Raw genomic sequence first — 24,818 nt, forward strand, 5'->3', positions numbered from 1 at the left:
TTCTTTTTGCCGTGTCCGGCATGGGATCGCAACCCACAATGTTGCCCCCGTACCGGACCGGGGACCGGCAACGGGATCGCAAGCCTCGGCGTTGCACCCGCCCCTCGCTCAGCCAGTGAGCGGGAGCCGGTCTGTATGTGGGATCCGAACCCTCAGACGGGAGCGCCGCCGCGCTTCCCAAGCGGCGCACTATCCAGTGCGCCACTGGGCCGGCCCCAACTTAGATTTTGAATATGATTTTGATGAATGAAAGTTTAAATCTTTTATCCTATTGGTTTGGATGTTAAATAAGTCATTTGATAATTAAATAATATATTTATAATTATATGTTTTAATCTTAATTCATGTGTATTTTTCTTCTGTTCAGCTAGATCTATGAGCTTTTTAAGGGCATAGTACTGTTTTGTTGCCATCATATGTGTGATGCTTAGCAGGATACCTAATATTTAGTAGCAAGTTTAAAGAATTTATTAATTGGTTTGGTTTTTTGATTTTTTTCTAGGAACGTTTGGATTTTGCAATGAAAGAAATAATATTTGATCTTCTTAGTGTTGGAAAATCTGCTAAAACTTTCACCATTAATCCAGAGGTAAAAAAAAAAAAATTATGATGTGTTAATATATACTATTCTATATTATTTATTTTACTTATTTACTTATTTTTAGAGCACTGTTTCTGGAGTCAGAACTCTTAGGTTCAGATCAGAGCTCTATTTCTAACTACAGGTGTGATCTGGGACAAGTTGTTTAACCTTTCTGATGTCTGGCTGAATGGTTAATGGTAGTGTTAAGCATGGTAGAAAATAAGAGAGAGAGGAAATTTTCCAGGTTAGCCAGTTCACCTGGCTTCTAGAAGTTGTGACACAAGCCCAGGTTTCTTTTATTTCAAAAGATTTACACTTAAGGTATTCTTTAATAAATACCATTCATTCAACTTTCATTGAGCACTAAAATGTGCTATGCTGTGTTCTAGATATTGGAGAAAAAAGAAACAGAAATCGTTTTCCCCAGATTGTGCTTACATTTAAATTGTGTTATATCCTAGTTCTCTGGTCCCATTATTCACTAGTAAACTCTAATTCACTACTTAGACAGTAAATTTTCAGATTATTTCCAAATATTTTATAAATTGCTTTCAAAATCTAATGGCATCTGAGAATGGAAAAAAGTAAAATAGGTGTTATCTTTTTTCTTATTTATTTTAAGTTACTATGCTGGTTCTTCTCATGATCAAATCCTAAGATAATGTGTTTATGCGATTAACAAATAGGTTGAAAAGTTATTGAAGCTTTTCGTTTATAGAATTTTTAAACTAGCTTAATAATTATTTCCAAATTTTTAAAGTAGGCAGACATGAATGTTTTTATAGATGACATACTTAACATGGTTTCCAGCAGCAAAAATTATGAAATGAAAGACATTTTCTTGAATATCCATTTTCAAAAACATTCTCTCCATTGAATAAGTTTATTTCTGAAAGTAAGTTTTTTTCCTCACTGAGGTTCTCCTAATAGGAGTAGAAAAAGTATCAGATCTGCTGTTGTTTTGGGGTGGTGGTGGTTATTCATTTAGGCTTACCTTACCAGGATTATTTTCAAGCTGTATTTTCTTTTCAGGAATCTTTTTAAGCTTACAAGAGCTCATTTAAAGCCAAATAAAATTATTCATTAACCCATTTAATCAAATACATGCAAATTGCAAAAACACCGAAAATATGTACAAGTGAGGCTACCCCTCTGTCAACCCCACTACATTGTGGAGCTTTCCTGCTTCCTTCAAGGTGTCTTCTATGACTATGTGACATGTGGCCGTCTGATATTTAGACTAAGGGAGGGCACCAGTACTACATCATATATAAAGATGAGAAAAGTTTAAAGTCTTAATCTTGTTTAGGTAATAAAAAATATATAAAGAAAAGTTTTATTTTTTCCTGCCAGTGAACTACCTTACACACCCACTGGGAGGCACACACCCCACTTTAGAGACCACTGGTGTAGGTCAGAGATAGCGACAGCTTGGGCTGAGGTAGTAGTGGTGCAGGTAAAAAGAAGCCATTCACTGAGAAAAGAAACATTGAAAAGGAATTAAATTTGGAGAAAAGATCATACATTTGGTTTGAACATGTCTATCCTAAGGCATCTTCTTGACATCCAAGTAGAACTGTCAGGAGATGGGTCTGAGGGTATGAGTTCAGAGCAGAGGCCAGGCTTAAAATTTGTAGGTGTTCTGCTAGGGGTGATGATCGAAGTCATGTAAGTATATGAAATTGTTTTGGTAGAGAAGACATAATGATAGGAGAAGGCAGCCTAGGAGGAACATGTCTTGAAGCAATTTAACATTTAATATCCAGGTAAAGGAGGCTAAACCTGAAATGCAGGTACAGATGACACAGCCAGCAGTGGCACCGAAATATCAAAGGAAGGGAGTGTTTCAGGAGAGAAGGAATGCTTGACAGTATCCATGCTGACAGGTCGGCTAGGTTGTGGAGAACAGGCCCACTGTTGTGTGAGCACTGTGGTCACTGACGAGTGAGAGTTGATAGTGACTATGCAACAAGGAAAGGGATATATTGAGTTGAAGATGCAAGAAAAAGGAGGGATAATTGATGGTGTAATCTTCCAGAAAATGCTAGAGCAGATAGGATTTTGGCAGCTTGGAAGACCATTACCCCCTCAACGGTAACAGTAGCAAAGGAGAGGAAGACAAGGTGCAGATATAAGTAGATTGGTGTGATTTGTTGTGAAAGATTGAGGAAAGTGGGTTTTTCTTCTTTCTGTGAAGCAGGAGACAAGTCGTCTGTTTAGAGAGCGGGGGGGATGGCACATGGGAGGATAGGAGAGTGTGACTAGTAGTGTGTCACGGTTGAAATAATCCTTAGAGAGAACAGGGGAGCCAGTTGACCTCAGAAGAGAATCGGCGGCACTTGGGAATCTGATATTAAAAGCAAACTCAAAGGGACTAGTTCAAAATGCTGGACAGAAAGACTAGTTTTTCTTCTGTCCACCTTCTTTTATCCCCTTCAGGTTATTTGATGAGATATTTCTAACATGTATAAAAGATAATTTGTGACCCTCTGATTTCTTCCTTTTGAAACTTTTTTCTTTAGAGAATGAACATAGGCCTCAGAGTCTTCCTTGTAATAGCAGACAGTTTGCAGCAGAAAGATGGGGAACCACCAATGCCGACAACAGGAGTTATTCTTCCCTCAGGAAATACTCTTCGTGTGAAGAAAATTTTTCTCAATAAAACTTTGACAGATGAAGAAGCAAAAGTCATAGGTTAGTGTTAACTGGAACAAATAAATTGCTTTGTAGTACAGTTTAATATTCTTTCATAAAAATATATACTTATATCTAAAATGTATCTGTTTGCCAAATATGGCCAGCTAGCTCACATGGGAGAGGATGGTGCTGATAACTAACACCAAGGTCAGGGGTTCGAATCATCTTAATGGCCAGCCACCAAATAAAAAAAGTCCCTCAAACATAGTTGCCTAGTATGGTTATTCCAGTATATACAGTGATACAAAATGAATACTTTTGCAGTAATATTTATAGGTCTTCATGTTAAGAGTCTCTTGGTTAAATCTTTGTTTTCTCACAGAATACTATTCACTGCATTTTGTCCTTTCTTCAAATTAACATTTGTTTTCTGCATAATTTTTACAAAATTTCTCCAGTTACTCCAATATACTGAAACTGATCATTAGGGAGAAGGGTATGTCACAGTTGAAACTCCTTCTTTTGCTACAGCAATAAGCTAATGTCTATTAAAGATTGGTAGGCTTTCGTTACAGATAGTAAACTGTAAGTGTTCTTTATCTAATTTCTGACGTTTTATAACTGAGGATTTTTCCCTATAGGAATGTCAATTTACTATCCTCAAGTAAGAAAAGCATTAGATAGCATTCTCAGACACTTGGACAAAGAAGTTGGGAGACCGATGTGTATGACTAGTGTGCAGATGTCCAATAAGGAGCCTGAAGATATGATCACGTATGTAGTAAACTATTTACTTTCATTGCAATTTCAGTTGTCATAAAAGCGTACAGGTGTTTGATTCTCACTTCCCTGTTTCTTTACTTTCTCGTCTGGAATTCTCCCATATTGCCATCTGCTGCAGTTTTTTATTACAATGATTCCTTTTATGTGCTCAGTTTTATTCTTTAAAGTGCTATCAAACTAGTATAGTCAGCAAACATCACCATGGATCCCAGTCTAGTTTGTTGTCCATAACAAGGCCCTACACTTATTCCATGAGTGATATATAAATCCTAGTTACCCCAGACGTGTGTGGGCACTGTTGGTCTAAGTTAAAAAAAATGCTCGTATTTACAGAGCCCTGGTAAACAACAAAAAAAAAGAAATCCTGAAAACCCGAACTGTGATATTTTTGTGACATGGAAACCAGGGAGTGCAGAAGGGAATAATGTATGGAGTAGTTTTTTAAGAAATAGTGAGTACCTTATCCCACCCCACCCTCAGCCTTGTTATTATTTGTCATCCCAGCATGATTTTTCCTTATTGTTAAGGACTTCCTCCTCGGAGGATGTATTATATGGCAGTAATTTCTTTTATTTGCTAGAAAGCATCTACATATTTCTATAAGGTAGGAGATTTTTTTTGATATTAATATTTGCATTATAGGTCTTAGAACACCAAACTGGATATTTGATCTTAATTTATTTAACATACCGTTATTATATACTACAATACACTAATATCTACGAGAGTTTCTTTTTTTTTTTTTTTTTCCTTTTTTCGTGTCCGGCAACGGATCGCAACCCTCAGTGTCGCGCCCGTACCGGACCGGACCGGCAATGGGATCGCAGCCCTCGGTGTTGCACCCGCACCTCGCTCAGCCAGTGAGTGGGAACCGGTCTGTATGTGGGATCTGAACCCTCAGCGGGAGCGCCTCTGCGCTCGCAAGCGGCGCACTGTAGCAGTGCGCCACCGGGCTGGCCCCCGAGAGTTTCTTTAATGTGATGTTTTTTGCCTGTATTACTTCTGGGAAATTTTCTTCCTTTTCACCACAACCATGTTCCTCATTTACATCAATAAGTTTGTTTTCACTCAGTTACTCTTTGTAGCATCTAGAATGACAGCAGTGTTAACATTCCCCAGTCAGCTATTGCTCTGTATCTCTATTAACATTCAATTTGAATTTCACTTCAATGTATTTTTATTTAGGATCTTTAAAATAGAGAGCACCCCTTCAATGATTAAAAGAAGTACTAGATGGAAATAAAGATTTTATTACTTACATGCCAGAGGCCACACACACAGAGGTTAGGAAGTGCATGGAGGCAGAGAAAGAAAGGGGCCCCTCGGCCAATGCCTTTGCTGGGTCCAGGGTGTTATCCAAACGGGTTGCCCTTGGGGAGGTTTATTGGTGCATTTGAAGTAGGCAGGTGCAAGTTCTAGGAGATCACGCTGTGACTGAGAAGTGGTTACTATGACATGTCTACACAGTCCATGTGGGATGTGGGGGTAAGTGGGGCCAGTCAGCTAGGCTGTATCTAGCTGTCCCATACAGAGGTGGCCACCAGGGGGAAGTTGTGAAAGGCAGATATCTGGATCAACCAGTTTTATCTGGATTGAGGAAGTTGGTAGAGGGGCTGGGGAGTATAGAACTGGAAACTGTATCTTTGGTGACCGAGCCCTGCTTCTGGTATGAGGAAGTTAAACTTGTATTGAAATGGATGCTGAGGCAACATAAAATTATAAGCATTCATTACACAGTGATATGACTTTTCCCTTCTTTGCTGCACTTTCATCTTTGTTGGCCAATTCTCTCTTTTGATTATCCATTTTTGTAAATTGTTACGTGGGTTTACCACTGGGAGACAAGCAGGCAACACAACTGTACACTTTGTTGTCTATGGTGTGAACTGAATAACAAAGGTGTGGTGGCCAATCACCAACTGCTTTGAAAGAAGTGGCCTGATGTGTCACGATCGTGATGTTATTTACATAGTGCTTTAATATCAACTAAAGAGCCAATAAGCAAAGTTTGTTTAAGCCATTATTTATGGTTAATTTAAAGTAGTTGAAATTTGAACCACATCATTGGGACTGATGTTATTTAACTAAATTGTAGTAACTGAAATTCATGCATTTGGGAACTATACAAAGAGAGGACTGACCATATAAAATTTCTAAAAGAAGGTAGCGAGTTTATTCCCACTATAAAGATTACTGATCCCAAACACCATAGAACATCCAAATTGTTTTCTGTGTAAGGATTATTTTATTAAGCCAACTGCAGAACAATTTGGATAAAATAATATTAATTAAAAGCCTCACCTTGAAATATAGATCAAAATAAAAATCAGTAAATTAAGAGGTTAGACATTTAAAGTAAATAAAACCATTGAATAATTAGAAGAAAATATAGTAGAATTTAAATTGCATTAAGCCTCCAGAAGGGACAGGATTTTTGACGATTGGAACATTTTATAACATAAAAATTTTAAATATGTATAATTGTGTGTATCACACACAGGACAATAACAAACACTACCAACAGAGATATATGTGAAATGTATCCATGAAATATATGTGAAATGTCTTTTTCTAAGACTCTTGTTAATATAGGATATTAAATGAAAAAAAATTTTTTTGGTTAATTTTATAGGCCCCCAAATAATAACCAATATTTAGTTATTTAAATTATTATATCATTATTATTAAATAATTAAATATTATTTATAGAAGGCTAAGTATTTATTAAATAATTAATTATATTATGAATAATAATAATAGTTGCTGTGCTTATTTTCTGATTACTGAAAACCTTTTTGCTGACTAGCTGTGTTTTTCTCTGAGTTATCTCTGTATTTTTTTGTCCATCTATAGACTGATAATTATCTGCTGGATTTGTATGCATTTGTATAGGCCCTTTCATATTAAATACATTAAATGAGGGGGGGTTCCCATTTTCTATAATTATTTTTCTGAGTTTGATTTCATTATCCAGCATATGTAATATACTTCTTATTAAATCCGGTCATGATATATTTTTCAGGGGGGAAAGAAAACCCAAAATTGATTTGTTTAGAACTTGCATTGCTGCTATTCCAAGGTTGATTCCTGATGGTATGAGTAGAACTGACCTCATTGAATTGTTAGCAAGGTAAATGAGAATTATTGTTTACTATGTTAATTTTTTATGCCTTTCTATACCTCTATTACTGTTACCACAAAGGCAGTTTGTGTTTTAATTTACAGTTTTAATTCTTTATTTATTTACTTTTCAAACTCCCATTTTGTCTTTTATTTTTTGTTAAACACATTCTCCTCACTCATTTTTAACTTCTATAGTTATTCTGGATTTCCTTACAAATTCCGTTTCCATCTAGTAATATTTCCTGGGATTTATATAACACATTATCCCTTAACATATGGGCATTATCAGTGTATGATGATACCCAGTTAGGCAATTAATTATTGTGTTTTACTACTGCAGTCATTTCTTTAGCACCTAAGATGGTAATCAGATCTCATTTTCACTTTTTTCTCCTATGGCAGAGGCCGTAGCATTCAAGTTTTTATCTCTCTTTTCCCTATTAGGCATGTTATAGTTCTATAAAATGAGTAAATAACATGACAACCAAACTTAGGTACTAGCTCCCAAGACGAATTCTAAGTTGAGGTGGTGGCCTGTTGAAAACAGCTTTGTTGATGTAGTTAGGGATTCCCTAGATAAGGGATCAGCAGATTTTTTTCTGTAAAGGATCAGATAATAAATATTTTATGGTTTGCAGGTCATAAGGTCTCTGTCACAGATACTCAACTCTGCCACTGTAGTACAACAGCAGCCATAGGTAGTATGTAAAGGAGTGAGCACGACTGCATTCAACAGGCATCTGGCTGGATTTAGCCCCTGAGCCACGGTTTGCTGGCCTCCGTCCAAGATGGAAAGCCAACTACAATGAGTATAATAGAGCAGTGATACTTGACTGTATGGAAGGTATTCACTGATATTCACTGGTTGCTGGGCATTTATTACTGAGGCTTAAGTTAAATCCACAGTGAATACAAAATCAATAGACCACTCCAGCAACCCTTTCTACACACTTCTCGAAAACACCTACATCTTCTTGAAAACACCTAGCATCTCCCCCTCTCACCTACGACCCTCTCTCATCAACTGTTGCAGGTTGAGATCAGAGATAGAATGATATTTGTCTCCTGTGAGGATTATGAGGGGAGAAGGAGGTTACTTTGAAACTTTGTACCATTAGATAAATTCATTCCCATCCCACTCTGTCTTGTAATTTTCGCTGTGAATTAGATTGCAGTTATGAAGTTCGTGTCAGCATTAGAAATCAGTAACGTTAATTATTTATACTGTTATTCCTTGGGAGAGCAGTAAACAGCTACTGTTCAACTCCACTCTTACTCCTCCCTCAGTTTAACTCACCTACATCTTCATGGATTGTGATACACAAAGATGGTTCTACCATATCCCCCACCAAAATGAAACTGCTCCTATGAGGGGCAGTGATAGGGGAACCTAGTGAAGGAGCAAACGTCTGAACTGTGAAGAACAATTTGCTTTGCTTCCTTCCCCTGGGATATTTATTTACTTATTAATTTATGTAAGTGGAAAGGAAGTTCCTAGAGTCTATTCTCTTTTGTCCTCTGCTCCTGTCATTTGGAATTAGGATTTCTAAATCTTGTTTACTCTTAAGAAAAGAAGTAACCAAACAAGACAGAGATTCATTGTAGATTTGTAGACCTGCATGCTGTCTCTAAGGAAAGTTAATTAATTCCTCTGCCTTTAATTAGCCATGCTACATTGTTTTCCTCTACACAATGAGTAATTAACTCATGCTTATATACCCTGAATCACACACATGGGTGTAAGATAGATATTTACGTATTCATGGATTTAAGAGATGTTGAAATAACCTTTAAAGTCAGCATCATGAGGACGGTCACCATTCTCTCCCACATGGACCTCCACTGGAGCCACTATCAGAGGCAGAATACTGGGCTAGAGCTCCTTAATCTGACCCTGTTTATTTCTGATGTGCTGATATCACTGCTGATGCTTCGTCTATGCAGCTGTGATACATTTTCTCTTCAGTCTCATTGTCGGTTGCAGGTGGGCTTAGTGGAGAACCAGAACTGAGTTGAGTAGGGTGAAGACTGTGGTGTCTGCTTTCTCGTAAACAACCTTCCTCCTCTGTCGTTGTGGATCACTCCATCTTCCCAGCTTCCCAAGCATGTACTTGTGGCATATTTTTAAATATTACTTATCTTATTCATTCAGGTTATTTCTAACTCTGATGGATCTGTCTTTATAGTCAGTTACTAAAATAATCTTCAGCCCTAAATGAGAAACTCTTATTCATATAGTATTGTATACTGGTAGCTTCACTACTGTAGCTATTTTTTATGGTTTTCTTGTTTATCATTCTCTGTTTTTATGTTCTGTTAAAATCCTATAACTAAAATTATATTCAAGGCCCCATATTGTTTTGATGTCTTTCAAAGGTAATTTTATATTGCCTCTTCTCTAATTTATTTAGGCTTCAGCTCTCTTTAGGGCTTTATGTGTAGAGTCGATCCTTTTTCTCATTTTTTTTCTAGGCATACATTGTTTATGGTGTTACTCCTAAATTTACTCTCATTCTCACCTTCAAGAATTAATTTCCGTTAAATTGATTCCATCTTGATTTGTTGTATTTCCTTCGTCATAATCAGCCATCTCACATTTAACTGTAACCTCAGCAGCATGTAAGGAATGATTGAGATAGTCATGTCCTTTCTAGTGAAGGACGAAGTAAATGTGAGATAGTGCTAAGATATGTGATTGGACATAATTTTTGATTGATTATAGGATAATAACATATGGTGTTTTAATGATTAAAGAATTTTTAAATGGAATTCTGATATCTTATCTGTATTCTTTTTTAAAGTATAGTATTTGAATTAGGATCAAACTTAGTATTCAAAAATACCAACTGATATTAATATATTCATATGTGAATTTAAACAAATAAGTATAGACTAGCATAGGATGATATAACATAAAAATAATTGAGCATTGGTTCCTGTCTTTATTGTTCTTACAAAACAATTAAGAGGACATACTTTTTAAGTTCTTAGTTTTAAGTTTTAGATGATAGAACTATTTGAAAGGTTTTGAGGTTTGCTAATGGAATTTTGTTCTCGGTAGGCTCACAATTCATATGGATGAAGAACTGCGTGCTCTGGCTTTCAATACTCTGCAGGCACTAATGCTTGATTTTCCAGATTGGCGGGAGGATGTTCTTTCAGGATTTGTTTATTTTATTGTTCGTGAAGTGACTGATGTCCATCCCACGCTTCTTGATAATGCTGTAAAGATGTTGGTGCAATTAATAAATCAGTGGAAACAAGCAGCCCAGATGCATAACAAAAACCAAGACTCACAGGTACCAAATTCTGTTGTATTGTTCCTTAGTCTGTGGTCAGTGGTAAATAATCAATAATGATGTTCATATATATTTACTTTCTCAAACACTAAAAGTTTTATTGGTTTTATTCACTTTCAATGTGTTCATGATTCATTAACTGAACTTTCCTATAGTTCATATATTAAATATATTGCCTTTGTGTGTTTAACCTTTCTAACTTTCTTCCTTTGGTAACAATTAGTTTTAAATGAACATAGGAAGTAAAGATAATTCTAGCTCACATTAAGGTTGTGTCCAATACATTTAGAGCTGATATAATAAAGATTTTTGGTAGTCTTCATTTGGGTTATTTGATTGTTTTATCCCTGGCATCAGTCTCTGTTCACGTATGCAGTATCTGTGCTCCTTAACCATGAAAGGTGCTCAAATTGTTGATTTATGATAATGTATAAATTATAGAGCCTTGGAATTTTACAGCTGGGCCATCTAAGCCAACCTAGCTTCTTATCCTTTAATGAGCACACAAGTCACCGGGAGCCTGAGAATCTTTTTCACACAAGCTCCCAGGTGATGCCATATTGCCGGTCCGCATACAATCCAGTCCTCTCATTTTCCACATAGAAACACTAGACCAAGAGTGATTGTCAGTTCCAAGGTTACAAAATAGCCAGAGAATGTTAGAAGTTAGGTACAGAATTCATATTCTGACTGCCAATGAAACGCTTTTTCATTGTGGACACTATTACATTTTATCAATTAAATACTATTTTAATTGCTTGAGCCAAGGCAGACAGACCTATAGCCATAATTTAAATGATTTGCTTTACTCATTATTAATTATAGTTTTTCTGGAATGTCTATCCATACATATTTTTTAATTCTGTTTTTAACTTCTATTTATCTTTCAAGCATGGTGTAGCTAATGGAGCTTCTCATCCCCCTCCTCTGGAAAGGAGCCTTTATTCCAATGTATTCCATGTGGTCGAAGGGTTTGCACTTGTCATTCTTTGTAGCAGTCGACCTGCCACTAGGAGATTAGCCGTCAGTGTCCTTAGAGAAGTACGGGCTTTGTTTGCACTTTTGGAAGTACCTAAGGTAAGATTTAGGTATTTTGTTTAGTTGTCTAATGAAAATACTTAAAAACTATCCTTTTGTCCGTTCTTATCCCACCTCTGTTACTGCCCTGTAGGTATAACTTACTTTATAACGAAAGCTTTTTGACATAGTCTAAACTAACCCACCTGTCCTCAATTTCCTTTCTAACAAATAGTGCTAAAGTGAATTTTCAGGGTTTACTTAGGTTTGGCTACTTTTCTTAAACATTCCTAACTTTTTTTTTAGACATATGATGTCTTTTTTTATAGGGTGATGATGATTTAGCCATAGATGTGATGGACAGGCTGAGCCCTTCCATTCTTGAGAGCTTCATACATCTCACTGGGGCCGATCAGGTAACTGTAATGATGTCATGCTACTCAGTCATGTTTTGGGACTTAGCTAGACACATATACATACATACATACATACATACATACATACATACATACATACATACATACATACATACATACATACATACATACATACATACATACATACATACATACATACATACATACATACATACATACATACATACATACATACATACATACATACATACATACATACATACATACATACATACATACATACATACATACATACATACATACATACATACATACATACATACATACATACATACATACATACATACATACATACATACATACATACATACATACATACATACATACATACATACATACATACATACATACATACATATATACATACATACATGAATTTCCTTAACAAATGTAATGCATTAGAAAATATTTTTGAAAACTATATTGGAAAACTATGAAGTTTGGAAACTATAAAGTGCTTTAAAAATGAAAAAAAAAATACAAACTGACACGTGTTTATGCTGTGATTAGTACTCTTCCCCACAGAAATAAAAATATAAAGAAGAAAGAATTTCTGCCATTCACAGCAGCATGGATGAGCTAGGAGAAAATTTTTTTTAAGTGAAATAAGCCAGACACAGAAAGAAAATACCACATGTTCTCTACTCATATGTGGGAGCTAAAATAAACAAACAAATAAATAAATAAACAGTAAGTTGAGCTTTTAGGAAGAAAGTAGAACTGTGGTTACTAGAAGTGGGAAAGGGGAAGGGTAAGGGGGGAAAAGCGAGAGGCTGATTAATGGACACAAAATTACAGGTAGATAGGAAAAATAAGTTCTACAGGTGTACAGTCAAACCAGAAATATATAATTAACATTAATTTACTGTATGTTATCAAATGGCTAGAAGAGAGATCAAATGTTCACATCACAAAGAAATGATTAAATTTTATAATGTGAATATGCTAATTACCCTGATTTGATCACATATTATATACATGTATTGAAATATAACTCTATACCCTATAAATATGTATAATCAATACTTTTCAGTAAAAATTAAAAATATAAATGAAAATATAAATAATATCTTTGTAAAATTCTAATCTTTTTAATCTAAGAAGTTTCCCTTAAATTTAATGTTGTTATCAACTACTGTTTGCTATTTATATGGCATATAATAATCTTGACATAGAGACACTAGTTAAAGTGCTGTGGAAACAAAAATTGTTGAAATTTGAAGCAAAAACTTGTATTCTGCCTCTCCAATGAATGTTTTTTGTTTGCTTTATCAAATGAGTTTAGTGCAGTGGATTAAGTATATATAGTATTCTATGCCAAAGTCAAATGAAATTTAACTCATTAAAATGGAGAGAAATATTTTGTCAACAAATACATTGCAAACACATTACTAAGTTATGCAAACTTAAGTTGGGTTTGGGAGAAAAAAAGGTTATATATTAAGATTCCAAAGTAGATAACTATCAAACTTTACTACTTGAATTTTTTCCCCTCTTATTTTGGAATACATGGTCAAGAGGTTTATGTGCTTTCTGCATAACACCTGGATTTACAACTCATGAGTTACATACAACTAACGGAGGGAATAATAAAATTTTATAAGCCTAAGAAATGATTAAAAATCTGTACAATTTAAAGAATTTTGTTTTAGATTATTAACCATGCGTTATGTCAACCGATGGAGTAATGGGTGACTTGCTGCTAGTGCCTAAAGCAGTGCTGAATACATATAGTTTGCTCTGAAGGTAGATTTTTATCTCTTCAGTATAAGAACTCAAATATTATTGATCAAGCATTTAAGAATATGTACCTCTGGAGAAGAGCCCATTTTTCCAGTCTGTTCCACTCAAGCATAAATAAGGCTTATCAACATGAAAGTTAATGGTTCACTTTTGAGTTCTTTAGCAGCTTCTGTACACTCATGAACGTTGGGTATTCAGATATGGATTACTTTAAGTAGTGGTTAAACCTTTTTGGTTTATAAATCCTTTAATGAAAGCTATGGACTCTCTCTTCAGAAAAACACATACATGCACATGCACACAAAAAACTTACATGCAATTTTAGGAATTCCTCCCCTAAACCTACCTCCGACCTCATATTATCTTCTGTTCTAGAAACTACCAGTAGACCACTTCCAGTTTAGAGTAATTCATATGGCAAAATTTTGAAAGTTATTGAAATGTACAATAACCAATTCTTTTTTTTATCCACATAGACTACTTTGCTATATTGCCCTAGCTCAATAGATTTACAAACATTAGCAGAATGGAACTCTTCTCCGATTAGCCACCAGTTTGATGTGATTAGCCCATCACACATATGGATATTTGCACATGTGACCCAAGGCCAAGACCCATGGATTATAAGTCTTTCCAGTTTTTTAAAGCAAGAAAACCTTCCTAAACACTGTTCTACTGCTGTGAGCTATGCTTGGATGTTTGCTTACACAAGACTTCAATTGTTGTCCCCACAGGTTGATATAAAGTAAGTTATTTTCCTAGTGTAAATTTAAAGATGTATAGACTGTCATCTTTTATAATGTATGTATTTGAAAAGTGCTACAAATTGTAAGTCCCATAAATAATATGCTATATTATATTGATGTCTTAAGGAGGGAGAAGGAGGTTTTTAAGGATATAGTCTCATAACCTCTTCGTCCTTTTCACATAATTCAGTTTTACCAAATTTTAATTGTTAGTCTACTTAATAACACCATGCTTGGTACATAGTATGTGTTTAATGAATGTGTATTGAGTGAAAGGATTAGGAAAGGATCTGAAAATGAGTATGGATGTGGATATATATAAGTTTGTAGATAAAAGATGAGAAGGAGAGAGAAACCAACTCAGTGGCTTTCTTTTTCTTGATGACATCATAGGAAAGGTCATCTACTGATGGGATGTGGTAATAACACATTGGGTAAAGGATATGAGGATAATGGTGAAGATTTGGAGTAATTGATGAAGGTGACAAAGGTCATTATAAATTTAAGTTTAAACCTGAGTTTGGGTTCCTGATTTCACCTCATCCAGTATTGATCAGATTGTGTGGAATGAGTCCATTCATCATATAACTTGCCCATATAAACCCAGCACCAGGATAAACCTGACACCTTAGGCTCACATTAAAGGCTCTCCAAACCTGACTCGAGTCTCTCCTTTTTCCTCACTTTCTGTCAGTACCATTCATGTACTCTATGTTGGAACCAAAATGAACCTCTCAGTGTTCACTAAATGTGGCCTGCAATTTCTGTTCTATGAGCTTTGTTCACATGAGCCTAGAATGCCTTTGTTTTCTCTATCCCTGCATGTTTGTATCTGACATATCTCAAGTTTCACCTTACTTTTAAGGCCTACTCTGTTATCTCCCACTGAAAGTAATCACACCTTCTTTTGATTTGAATATGTATATTTTTGGCATTTCCATATATACATGCTAATTAGATATGAGTGCATAGGCAGATTCTTAGGTATTGTATATTGAATGCTATCTATTTCATGAAGATTGATACTTGCCATCTTGGGTAACATTTATGACCTTATCTTATTTAGTCTTCTCTAATTACCATATTTTAAATTAAACCTCCCTCTCCTACCAGTATTCCCTATCTCCCCTTTCTGCTTTATTTTTTCTTCATCAACCTTAGCACCATCTGATATTGTTTTATTTATTTCTTTGTTGTATATCTCTGCTAGCCCACATGATAGCAAAGATTTTTGTGAGTTGTTTTTTTTTTTTTTTTTTTTTTTTTTTTTACTGCTATGTTAACTAGTGCTCAAAACATTTTCTAGCATAATAACAAAATGTTCTAAGACACTGTGGCTGAATTAATGAAGTAGTGTGTATGCATAACTTATCTTAACATATTACAAAACCTGTTGGAGGCAAGGATGGTGTATTGTATATTAGTATTTATCCTTTTTTTGGTTTTGCTCTCAGTCTTTAATCCTAACAGAATTTTGGTGGTTTGGAAAGATTTATGTAATTGTTCCAAAATAAATTACTGGTGTAATCTTTTGAGACAGAAATTTGACAGGAACTTTAAAAATGTGGGTATTCTTTTAACTCTGCAATTCCATTTTCAAGAATTACCTAAGACAATAATTAAACACATATTCAAATGTATATAGTATTATGTATAATAGGGAAAAATTGCTATTAGCAAAAATGTTCAACAGTGAAAGTTTGGCTGCATAAAATATGATAATTCACATGATGATATAGCAGAGAGTCATCAGAATGATGTCATAGAAGTGTATTAATTTCTCATCGAGATGTGAGAAATACATGTTAAACATAAAAAGCTGGTACAAAACAAAATGAATAATATTATTCAGTTTTTATAAATGGAAAAAGATGTATTCATACATTTATAGTACATGTATATGAGCTGAAAATGTGTAGAATATGCAGTGCTTATTGCGGGGGCAAGGGTGGTTAAAGGTGATTTTTATTTTCTTTTCACTTATTATCTTTCCACATTGACCATGTATAATAAGTTACAGTGTGGCCCAGTGAAATATTAATTTTTGTCACAGGAATAATAGACTGTGTTAAAACAATTCTGTAATGTGTTTTAATTTCCAATATAATACCATTTTATTCATTTCTATCTTAAATCATTTCACAATGATGTAGTATTAATAATAAAATTTTTATGTTAACCATCTCCCCTAAATTGATAGTAATTTAACATTAGTTAAAAAACCTTTTAAAAATGTTAGTTGTATATATCGGGTTTTCTTCTTTTTTTCCTTAGTAGCCCCATCAATGCTAAGAAAGTAAATGCTACCACAAGCAGTGACTCCTACATTGGCCTGTGGAGAAACTATCTGATTCTTTGCTGCAGTGCAGCGACATCATCGTCTTCGGCATCTACAGGATCTGTAAGGTGTTCTCCTCCTGAGACGCTGGCATCCACCCCTGACAGTGGTTATAGCATTGATTCTAAAGTAAGTTTTTTAGCTCCATCTTTGAATCTCATTGGCACCATAAGAGTAATATTTTAAAATTTCTTTTCATAATAAAGTAATTCACTTAAAAAGTGTATTGCACACTTGAACTAAAAATGAAAATATTTCTTGAAATCCCATAACAATTTTTATGGATTCCTGGTTGGAATCAATAATATGTATATAGTATTTCAATGGGGAGAAAGGCCTGTGCTCATTAAGTTCATCATAATGAATATTTGTGAAGAAATTACCATACCAGTTTTTCCTTTTTCCTTATTCTAGTTCGTATAGTTCTCACACTTCTCAGTACCTAAAAGGAATCATTAAATAATTAGATGATTAAATTCTAGAGTTTCTCTAAATCGTGTAGTGATACAAAGGTTACTTGATAAGAACAGTTATGCAGTTTTTATGATATGGTACAAAATATTATGGAGTAGTTCAAAGAAACTTAGAAGACTTAAGATCTTAGAAGACTTCATCACTGATGACTATTTTAGAAGTAATTTTGTTTTACCCGTGTTCGTGGAACAAAAGATATAGAATATCTGATGGAGGGAGCCAGGCTATTATATAATGGTGAGTATCTGAAAGAAATGAAGAAATCCACGAATGAGTTCTGTTAATGAACTTGCAGCCGTTGGACAAATCATTTAATCTTTTTAGGGTATGTGCACCACAGGTGAATTTTGAAGCACCATTCGTACAAAAGTTTCATCTGCTCATTGTCCTTGACCAAAGATTGTTGAAATGTCAAATTATTTAATTGGATGTAGTATCATTACTGGCTGCTATAAATATAGTATTTTTTTCCAGATTATTGGCATCCCATCCCCTTCATCCTTGTTTAAGCACATAGTTCCAATGATGCGCTCTGAGAGCATGGAAATCACAGAATCCCTTGTTCTAGGTCTTGGCAGGACCAACCCAGGAGCTTTTAGGTAATTATCTTCCTATGTTTTCTCTATGCACTAAAATAATAAGTGTGCTACTTAGAGAGAAGGTGTGGTTAAAGTTGAGCCAAGTACTTTTTAGGATAGTTGCATACCAGAGCTTTTACCCGTTAACTAGCCAAGTAACATTTAACAAGTCATTTAATTTATTTGAGCCTTTATTTCCTCATTTTAATGGAGCAAATAAGGCTTACCCTACTTTCTTTACAGAATTATGAAGATCAAATATATCTATGTATAAATATGTTGTAAAAATAATAAAATGCCATGTAAATCTTTAATATTTTTCTACCCTAGTTACACAGTGATTCTATTAATGTGTAATCTTGCTTTAGTGATTAAAACTCCAGTTTTCCCCCTTCTTGTCCAAGAGGATTAGAATATCTTTTAAAGAAATATTTACATATTTTACATTATTCTTGGTTTTTGATGTTAATGAAGCAAGTTCTTCATTTTTACCTGAGGTTCTGCTTTGTTGTTGCCTGCTAGGCCCTGAATTTATTCTTTTGAGAATTTCCTCAACTGATGTGAGGTGGTATTTGACATTTTATCTCCAAGATGACATGTACAACAAATAAATTAATAAATTGTAATATATGTATAAACATGGGATAGCATTTAATATAAATGAAGTTTTAGAAGAGTATTTTATGACAGATAAATACACTAATGTGCTAATCAGCAAAATGGGATATAAAAGTGATCTCAACTTCTTAGAAAACAGTCAAATTCCCACAAGTAGAAACAATTCTGAGGCAAATACTTTAAATGTGGGCAGTTTTTTTATAAATGATGAAATCGTGGATGAATTTTATTTTTTCTTGTGCTTTTTAAAAAAATTTTCACAATCTTATACAGTGCGCACATTTTCAATTTAAAATAAAAATATGAACAAAGAGGAATTTATTATTTTCATGACATTCATACCCTTTCACCTATTAATTTGTTATAAGGCTGTGTTCTAACCTAATGAGTTAACTGGCCAGCCCACTCATTAATTTGCAAAATGAATCCTAAGGAGATAATCAGAAGTGAAGACAATGATTAATGTACAAAATTGTTCAGTGAGGTAATATTTATACTAACAGATAATTAGATAAAATTTAATGATTCATTAATAAATGAAGATGGTTGGGAGAATTATGATATCCTACCCTGTGATAGAATATTATGAATTAATTAATGGCATGTGAGAGTAACTATGCTGGCGTTGAGTAAAGAAAAAAACCCAAACCGTCTTATGTATAATAGGATTTCAACTATGTAAAATGTGCCTGGGTTGCAAAATGATTGACAAAAATATTGATAGTACTTATCTCTACAAATTACAATAAGTGACTTTACCACTTTTTTCTGGTTTCCAAATGTTCTATAATATAATGTTATTTTGTAATCAAAATCAAACAACAAAAATTGTTTAAAACAGTAGGATTAGTATTAATACTTATCAGTTTACATCATTATGTTAATATTTACATATTTGCACATCAGATTATGTTTGTTTAGCTATTAATAGAAAGAATGTATATCATTTTTCTTCTAGGGAACTAATTGAGGAATTACATCCCATAATTAAAGAAGCACTTGAGAGAAGGCCAGAGGTAATCTGTGTTCTATAGTTTTCTATCGTAAAATATTTATTTGGTAAACATTTTTCTGCTGTATTCTACATATTATACCAAAAGTTAGAAGTTAAGAAGTAGGAGATTGTCTGTTTTTCAACTCTTTTTTTAATTATACAGACTCTTCTTTCCTTCCACAGGAGATATTTTGCAGAAACTTATTATGTAAAACAGATGAAAAATTGCTGTAGCTTATATGAGAGTGGGAAATGGTCAGGGTCTATTTGGAGTTGGCAGACTTTTTCTGCATAGGCCAGATAGTAAATATTTCAGCTTTGCAGGCCATACTCTCTCTGTTGCAGCTATTCAACTTTGCCGTTGTAGCATGAAAGCATTCCTAGACTACATAAACAATTGGGTAAGGCTGCTTTCTAATAAAACTTTATTTAGAGTAACAGGCAGATGTAGCCAGATTTGGCCCTCAGGCCATGGTTTGACAACCCAGGTCTAGATCCCCAAATCTATAGATCTGCATCAGGTTCTGAGCAACTTGCAGAAACTACAGGTAAAATAGGACAGGTGGATATGTAAATCATAATTAACAGTTTATTACACATGAATAAAGAGCTACAAAGAAAGCCCTGGACTTTGCCTGCAGGGAAGGGAAGGCATTATAGATAAAGTGCTGTGATATTTAAGATGAATTTTGAAGCATGTTCCCAAGTGGACAAGCAAAGGAAAGGCATTCTAGGCAGAGGAACAGCATTTGCAAACTTTACAAAAGAATTCGGAAATTGCAGATTTTTCTGTATGATTATATAATGTGGGAGAGTGATTGTTTATTAGACTGGATAGCAAGATAGAAACTATTTCATTAAAGACTTCTAGTTTTAGCTTTATCCAGTGAACCAGTGATTCCTATAATGCCAGTGGCATCTGAGAATTACCTGGGGAGCATACTCAAAATTATAGAATCCTGGGTTTATTGAACAAGAATCTCTAGAGTAGGGCTCAGAAATCTATTTCATGAATCTTAGATGAGTCTGCTGTAGGGCATTTTTTGAGAATCACTGCTATTAATATTGGGAATCCCCTGAGGAATTTAAGCAGGAGAGGGGGATATTTACAATAGCTTCTTTTTTAGAGACTTTAAAACATTATCTGTAATTTCTCATTACCCTTCTTTAATTCAGCCCTATATAATAGCAATAGTATCCCCATTTTGTAATTTATTAGATTTTTGTTTCACAAAACCATTTGGTTACAGTGCAGGATGATATATGAGAGGGAAGTCAGACTGGAAACAAAATGAAGTAGCAGTATTTATGGAGGGGAGCCATCACACCAAGTGATTAGATATGTACAGTGGTGTGTCTTGAATGTGAGTAATAGTCTGAGATCTTTATACTCACAATCTTTCTATTGAGACAAAATGAAAATAGGCCAATTAAAACTTTGCAGAAATCCTCAGAGACTTTTAAGAAGCCATCCCATTCAAAATGAATTGCTGTAAACTTTAGAAAGAGCTCAGAGAAATACTGAATTTAATGAATTGACCATAAGTTAATTGGCCTGCTTATGGAAGGCAAAGAAGTGGATCGTGGACGTGAAAGTGAATGAAAATTGCGTCGTAAATAAAATGACAAGCTGTAGTAGGAAGTGATATAGGAGGTCTGTATCTTACTACTATGTGACTTCCTGTCTGAAGCAGAATCAAGCTGAAATGTTACAGCTATTATTCTAGGCATTAATTCTTTGGCCCTAGTAATTCAAACATACTTATTTTGGGCATAGGTGCTTATGGTCAGCTCTTGCCCCATGAGTGTGTATAATCAATAAAAATAAATAAAGATTTGTTGATATTGATTTTTAAAAAAATTTATTTATACCACAATGAGCGAAGTATTTTTTGTTGCTTTTTTTGTATGTATGTGCCAAAATGAATTGTTAAGTGGAAAACTGTGGCATAAGTAAAATCTGTGGGATTTCTTAAGTCCCCTTTAGGATTGTTTTACTGCCCTTCTGTCATATTTTGGGGGGTGACTTAGGGATTCTTTATTATTCAGTGACTACAGTTAACTAATTTATTCTAAAATTATCAAATTAGCAAATCACCTAAAAGAAACTATAAAGTAACTCTGGAATTCCTCCCTCCCCCCTACACATAAGGGGTGTCACCATGTAAAATGTCATGTGATTTTATTTGACTTGTTAATTTTAAACTATCTACACTTACCTCTTTGATGCTGTAGCTGCCAGAGTGCTCACAATCTACACTGTGCAAGCAAAATAATTTTGATAAGCTTAGAAACTCTCCATGAGACATTTATATTATTCTTTCCAAGTTACATCACATTTTCTATCAACTTCCTTGAAGTCTTCCTAATTAATATCTTTGTATCTTTGAAATAGAATATGAAACGGCGCAGGCGTCGAGACATTTTACGGGTACAACTGGTACGGATATTTGAACTGTTGGCAGATGCTGGTGTAATTAGTCACAGGTTGGTATTAAATTTTGATTTCGAAAACTTTGGAATGTTTGAAGAACATAATCTCATCTCTCACGAAATATAAAAAATCAGTAAGTACCTTTGCAACAAAAAAAACCTGTATGCATCACTGTAACATTATTTACCAATCAAAAATGTATTCAGTACATCAACCCATGGCTGAAAAATGTATTGAAAAATCTACCACCAGAACTAGATTACTTCAGGCAAAAATTGGTTGTAATGTTCCTGTGACTTTGATATTTGTTGGAACCTAGTTATGTGGCCAGGTGGACAGCAATAGCCTTTTCTTGACAGATTTACCTGTTTGTTACCTCATTTAAAAAATCTGTTTCTTCTGGGATTTAAAAAATCATATATTCAAAGACTAAGCATTATAAGGTTTGCAAATTTATTCTAATAAACTCTTATCTATCCTGCTGGGGAAAATTATGAAATCTACAAACATAATTCATAACTGTGTTTTACAAGATTCACAAATAAAACCTGGGGTTGTTGCTAGAGTAAAGGCATCTTAACACTAAGAACATCCCCTTGAGGAAAATTCCTTATGTTGTGTATTGAGAAATAACTATTACCTTACGAGGGTAATGTTGTTGCCTGTCCATTGGAGGAGAAAAATAATGAATCTAACCATATCCAAAAAAATCACCTGAAAAGAGATCTTGAGGAAGAAATGTGTTAATAAACAAGTGTAGTCACTGGGATAACTGCACAGCACTGTTACTTTAGCATTTGTCCTGATTGTTTCTTAGTGCACCTAACACCTTTCACAGTTAGCACCGAATGCTTTTGACATGTGCTTTCAAAATAGACCTTTAGTCAAAGAGAATTTAAACCATGAATTTACTTTTCTTTCCTAGTAAGTGAAACACAAATTAAGAAAAAAAGAAGCATTCTATTTTCTGTCCTCCTGAAATAAAACAATGGAAGTTAGAAAAAGTAAAATTGAAACTTGTGGGCTTGATGCAAAAATTAACACATTTGAATCTTTCTTTTCTTTTTTAGTTGCTTTTAATGCAATGTTAGTGAATGTAGAATCTTTGAATTGTACTGTTTTGGGGAACTGCAAAATGTTGGTGTTTTAAAACTTTACAAAAGCTATAGTCACTTTTGAGCAGTAATGTTTTTTGAAAACAGTTGTGTGTTTTGTTTTTGGTTGTTTGAAGAGAAATAGAAGGTTATCACTACCATGGATTTTTTTTATTCCCTTGGTTGAGAAAAAAAAAATGAATTCTGAATGCAAGGAAGGCAGGGATATATGTTTTGTTCACCCAGAGGATCCCATGTGCCTGATGCATAGTAGGTACTTAATGAGTATTTGTTAAATGAATGAATGTTTTATTCTGGTGCTGATTGCAGTCCACTAAATTGATTTCTCATCCACTAATAGGTAATGACCCAGAATTTAAAATCCACTCATTTAAGGAATAAAAGGAAAAATTTTGTCATTAATTTATTCATTCTATATATGTATATTGTTGTAGACTGATATTTTTAATATACCGCAATACCATTGCAACTCTTTACTCTTGTTTTCATGGGTTTAGGATGTTTATAAAAACCTACTCATAACTAGTAAAAAAATTATTTTTACCTTTAAAACAATACATATTAGAAGTACTTTTTAAATATTAACACAGAAAAGCTGACCTAAATAAATGTAAATATAATAACTAATCATTTATATAGCACTTACAATTTACTAGGCCTTTTCACATATAGTGACTCATTTATATTCTTATTAAAACACTCTGAAGTAGGTGCTGGATATATGACTAATAACTGATGGAACAAGACAGGAGTCCAAGACTTCTGACTCTAACCAAATGTCCCCCTACCAGTCAGTGGTTTCCAGGCACAGATCCCTTGCCTCAGAGAGAATCTCATTGCAGAGATTCTTGAGGCAACTCCACAGGTCTAGAAAGCCACCACTCTGTTCTTACTTGAATTTTCTTAAACTTTTGCTTCCCTAATAATTCCTACCCTAGAATCTTGCTGATGGATACTTGATTGTGCTGAAAGCATAATATGAATAGGCATGGCAACTGTGAGAATGAATACAACTAGTCTTTTCTCTTTCTACCTTTCTAAACAGATCCTCTCCACCCCATAAGCCTCCTTATCTCCTTATTAATGACCTCTGTATTCTGATTGAGTGGGAATAACATTTAGTATTCAGAATAGTTGATTGAAGTTAGATATGGAGTTGAGTAATATAAATTGCAGTAGCAATTCCTTGATTAAGAAGCACTGACTATTTTTATATTTAAGTAAGCCAAAGTCATGTTCATTTAATTTTTGAATATTAAATTGCATACTCCCATGACCATGCAAAGTTTAGTATTATTCTGATTTGGATTACTAGGAATTAGTTTTGATTTAAATTATAATATAAAGTCACATTTTCTTTGTCGTTTATTTTCTTCGCTATTTTCAGCACAAGTGGTGGCCTTGATAATGAAACACATTTCCTCAACAACACTTTATTGGAGTATGTAGATTTAACTAGACAACTTCTGGAAGCAGAAAATGAAAAAGACTCTGACACACTGAAGGATATACGATGCCATTTTAGTGCCTTAGTGGCGAATATCATTCAGAATGTTCCAGGTATTATTTTCAGTTTCTTAAAGCATTGTTGAGTATTAAGGGACTGTCATGTTTTTTCTTCCCTTGAAGTTTTGTAATCTAAGTTGATAAAGCAATTTGTGAACATACTGGAAGAATATGGCAGCATAACAAGGATGGTCAGAGTTTGTTTTACCTTTGAATTAGTGTCAGTGATTAGAAATCAAAAAGCAATCCAGCATAGATTTTCAACAACAATCAAGACACTGACACAAGAATCTGAAGAAATTGATAGAATAAGCTCTTTGGACAAGCTTGTTTTAGGCTCAACGACCAAAGACTGTAATGCTGCAAATGATAATTGAGAATAAAATTAACAAG

The 24,818-nt window shown here is 34.2% G+C and overlaps 1 protein-coding gene across 1 annotated transcript in view; it reads left to right on the forward strand.

The window, feature by feature from the left end:
* The window catches only part of FRYL (FRY-like), a 208,660-nt gene that overhangs the window by 113,965 nt on the left and 69,877 nt on the right, over positions 1 to 24,818 (forward strand). Inside the window, exons 15-27 of the mRNA XM_008580294.1 lie at positions 503 to 589; positions 3,106 to 3,277; positions 3,862 to 3,994; positions 7,026 to 7,133; positions 10,188 to 10,425; positions 11,317 to 11,502; positions 11,772 to 11,858; positions 14,099 to 14,367; positions 16,643 to 16,835; positions 17,655 to 17,779; positions 19,335 to 19,392; positions 21,766 to 21,857; positions 24,307 to 24,479. Of these exons, the coding sequence (XP_008578516.1) occupies positions 503 to 589; positions 3,106 to 3,277; positions 3,862 to 3,994; positions 7,026 to 7,133; positions 10,188 to 10,425; positions 11,317 to 11,502; positions 11,772 to 11,858; positions 14,099 to 14,367; positions 16,643 to 16,835; positions 17,655 to 17,779; positions 19,335 to 19,392; positions 21,766 to 21,857; positions 24,307 to 24,479 (1,921 nt within the window). The remainder of the gene's footprint in view (positions 1 to 502; positions 590 to 3,105; positions 3,278 to 3,861; positions 3,995 to 7,025; positions 7,134 to 10,187; positions 10,426 to 11,316; positions 11,503 to 11,771; positions 11,859 to 14,098; positions 14,368 to 16,642; positions 16,836 to 17,654; positions 17,780 to 19,334; positions 19,393 to 21,765; positions 21,858 to 24,306; positions 24,480 to 24,818) is intronic.

This window comes from Galeopterus variegatus, unplaced genomic scaffold, assembly GCF_000696425.1.
Source record: "Galeopterus variegatus unplaced genomic scaffold, G_variegatus-3.0.2 Scaffold2061, whole genome shotgun sequence".
Taxonomy (NCBI): Eukaryota; Metazoa; Chordata; class Mammalia; order Dermoptera; family Cynocephalidae; genus Galeopterus; species Galeopterus variegatus.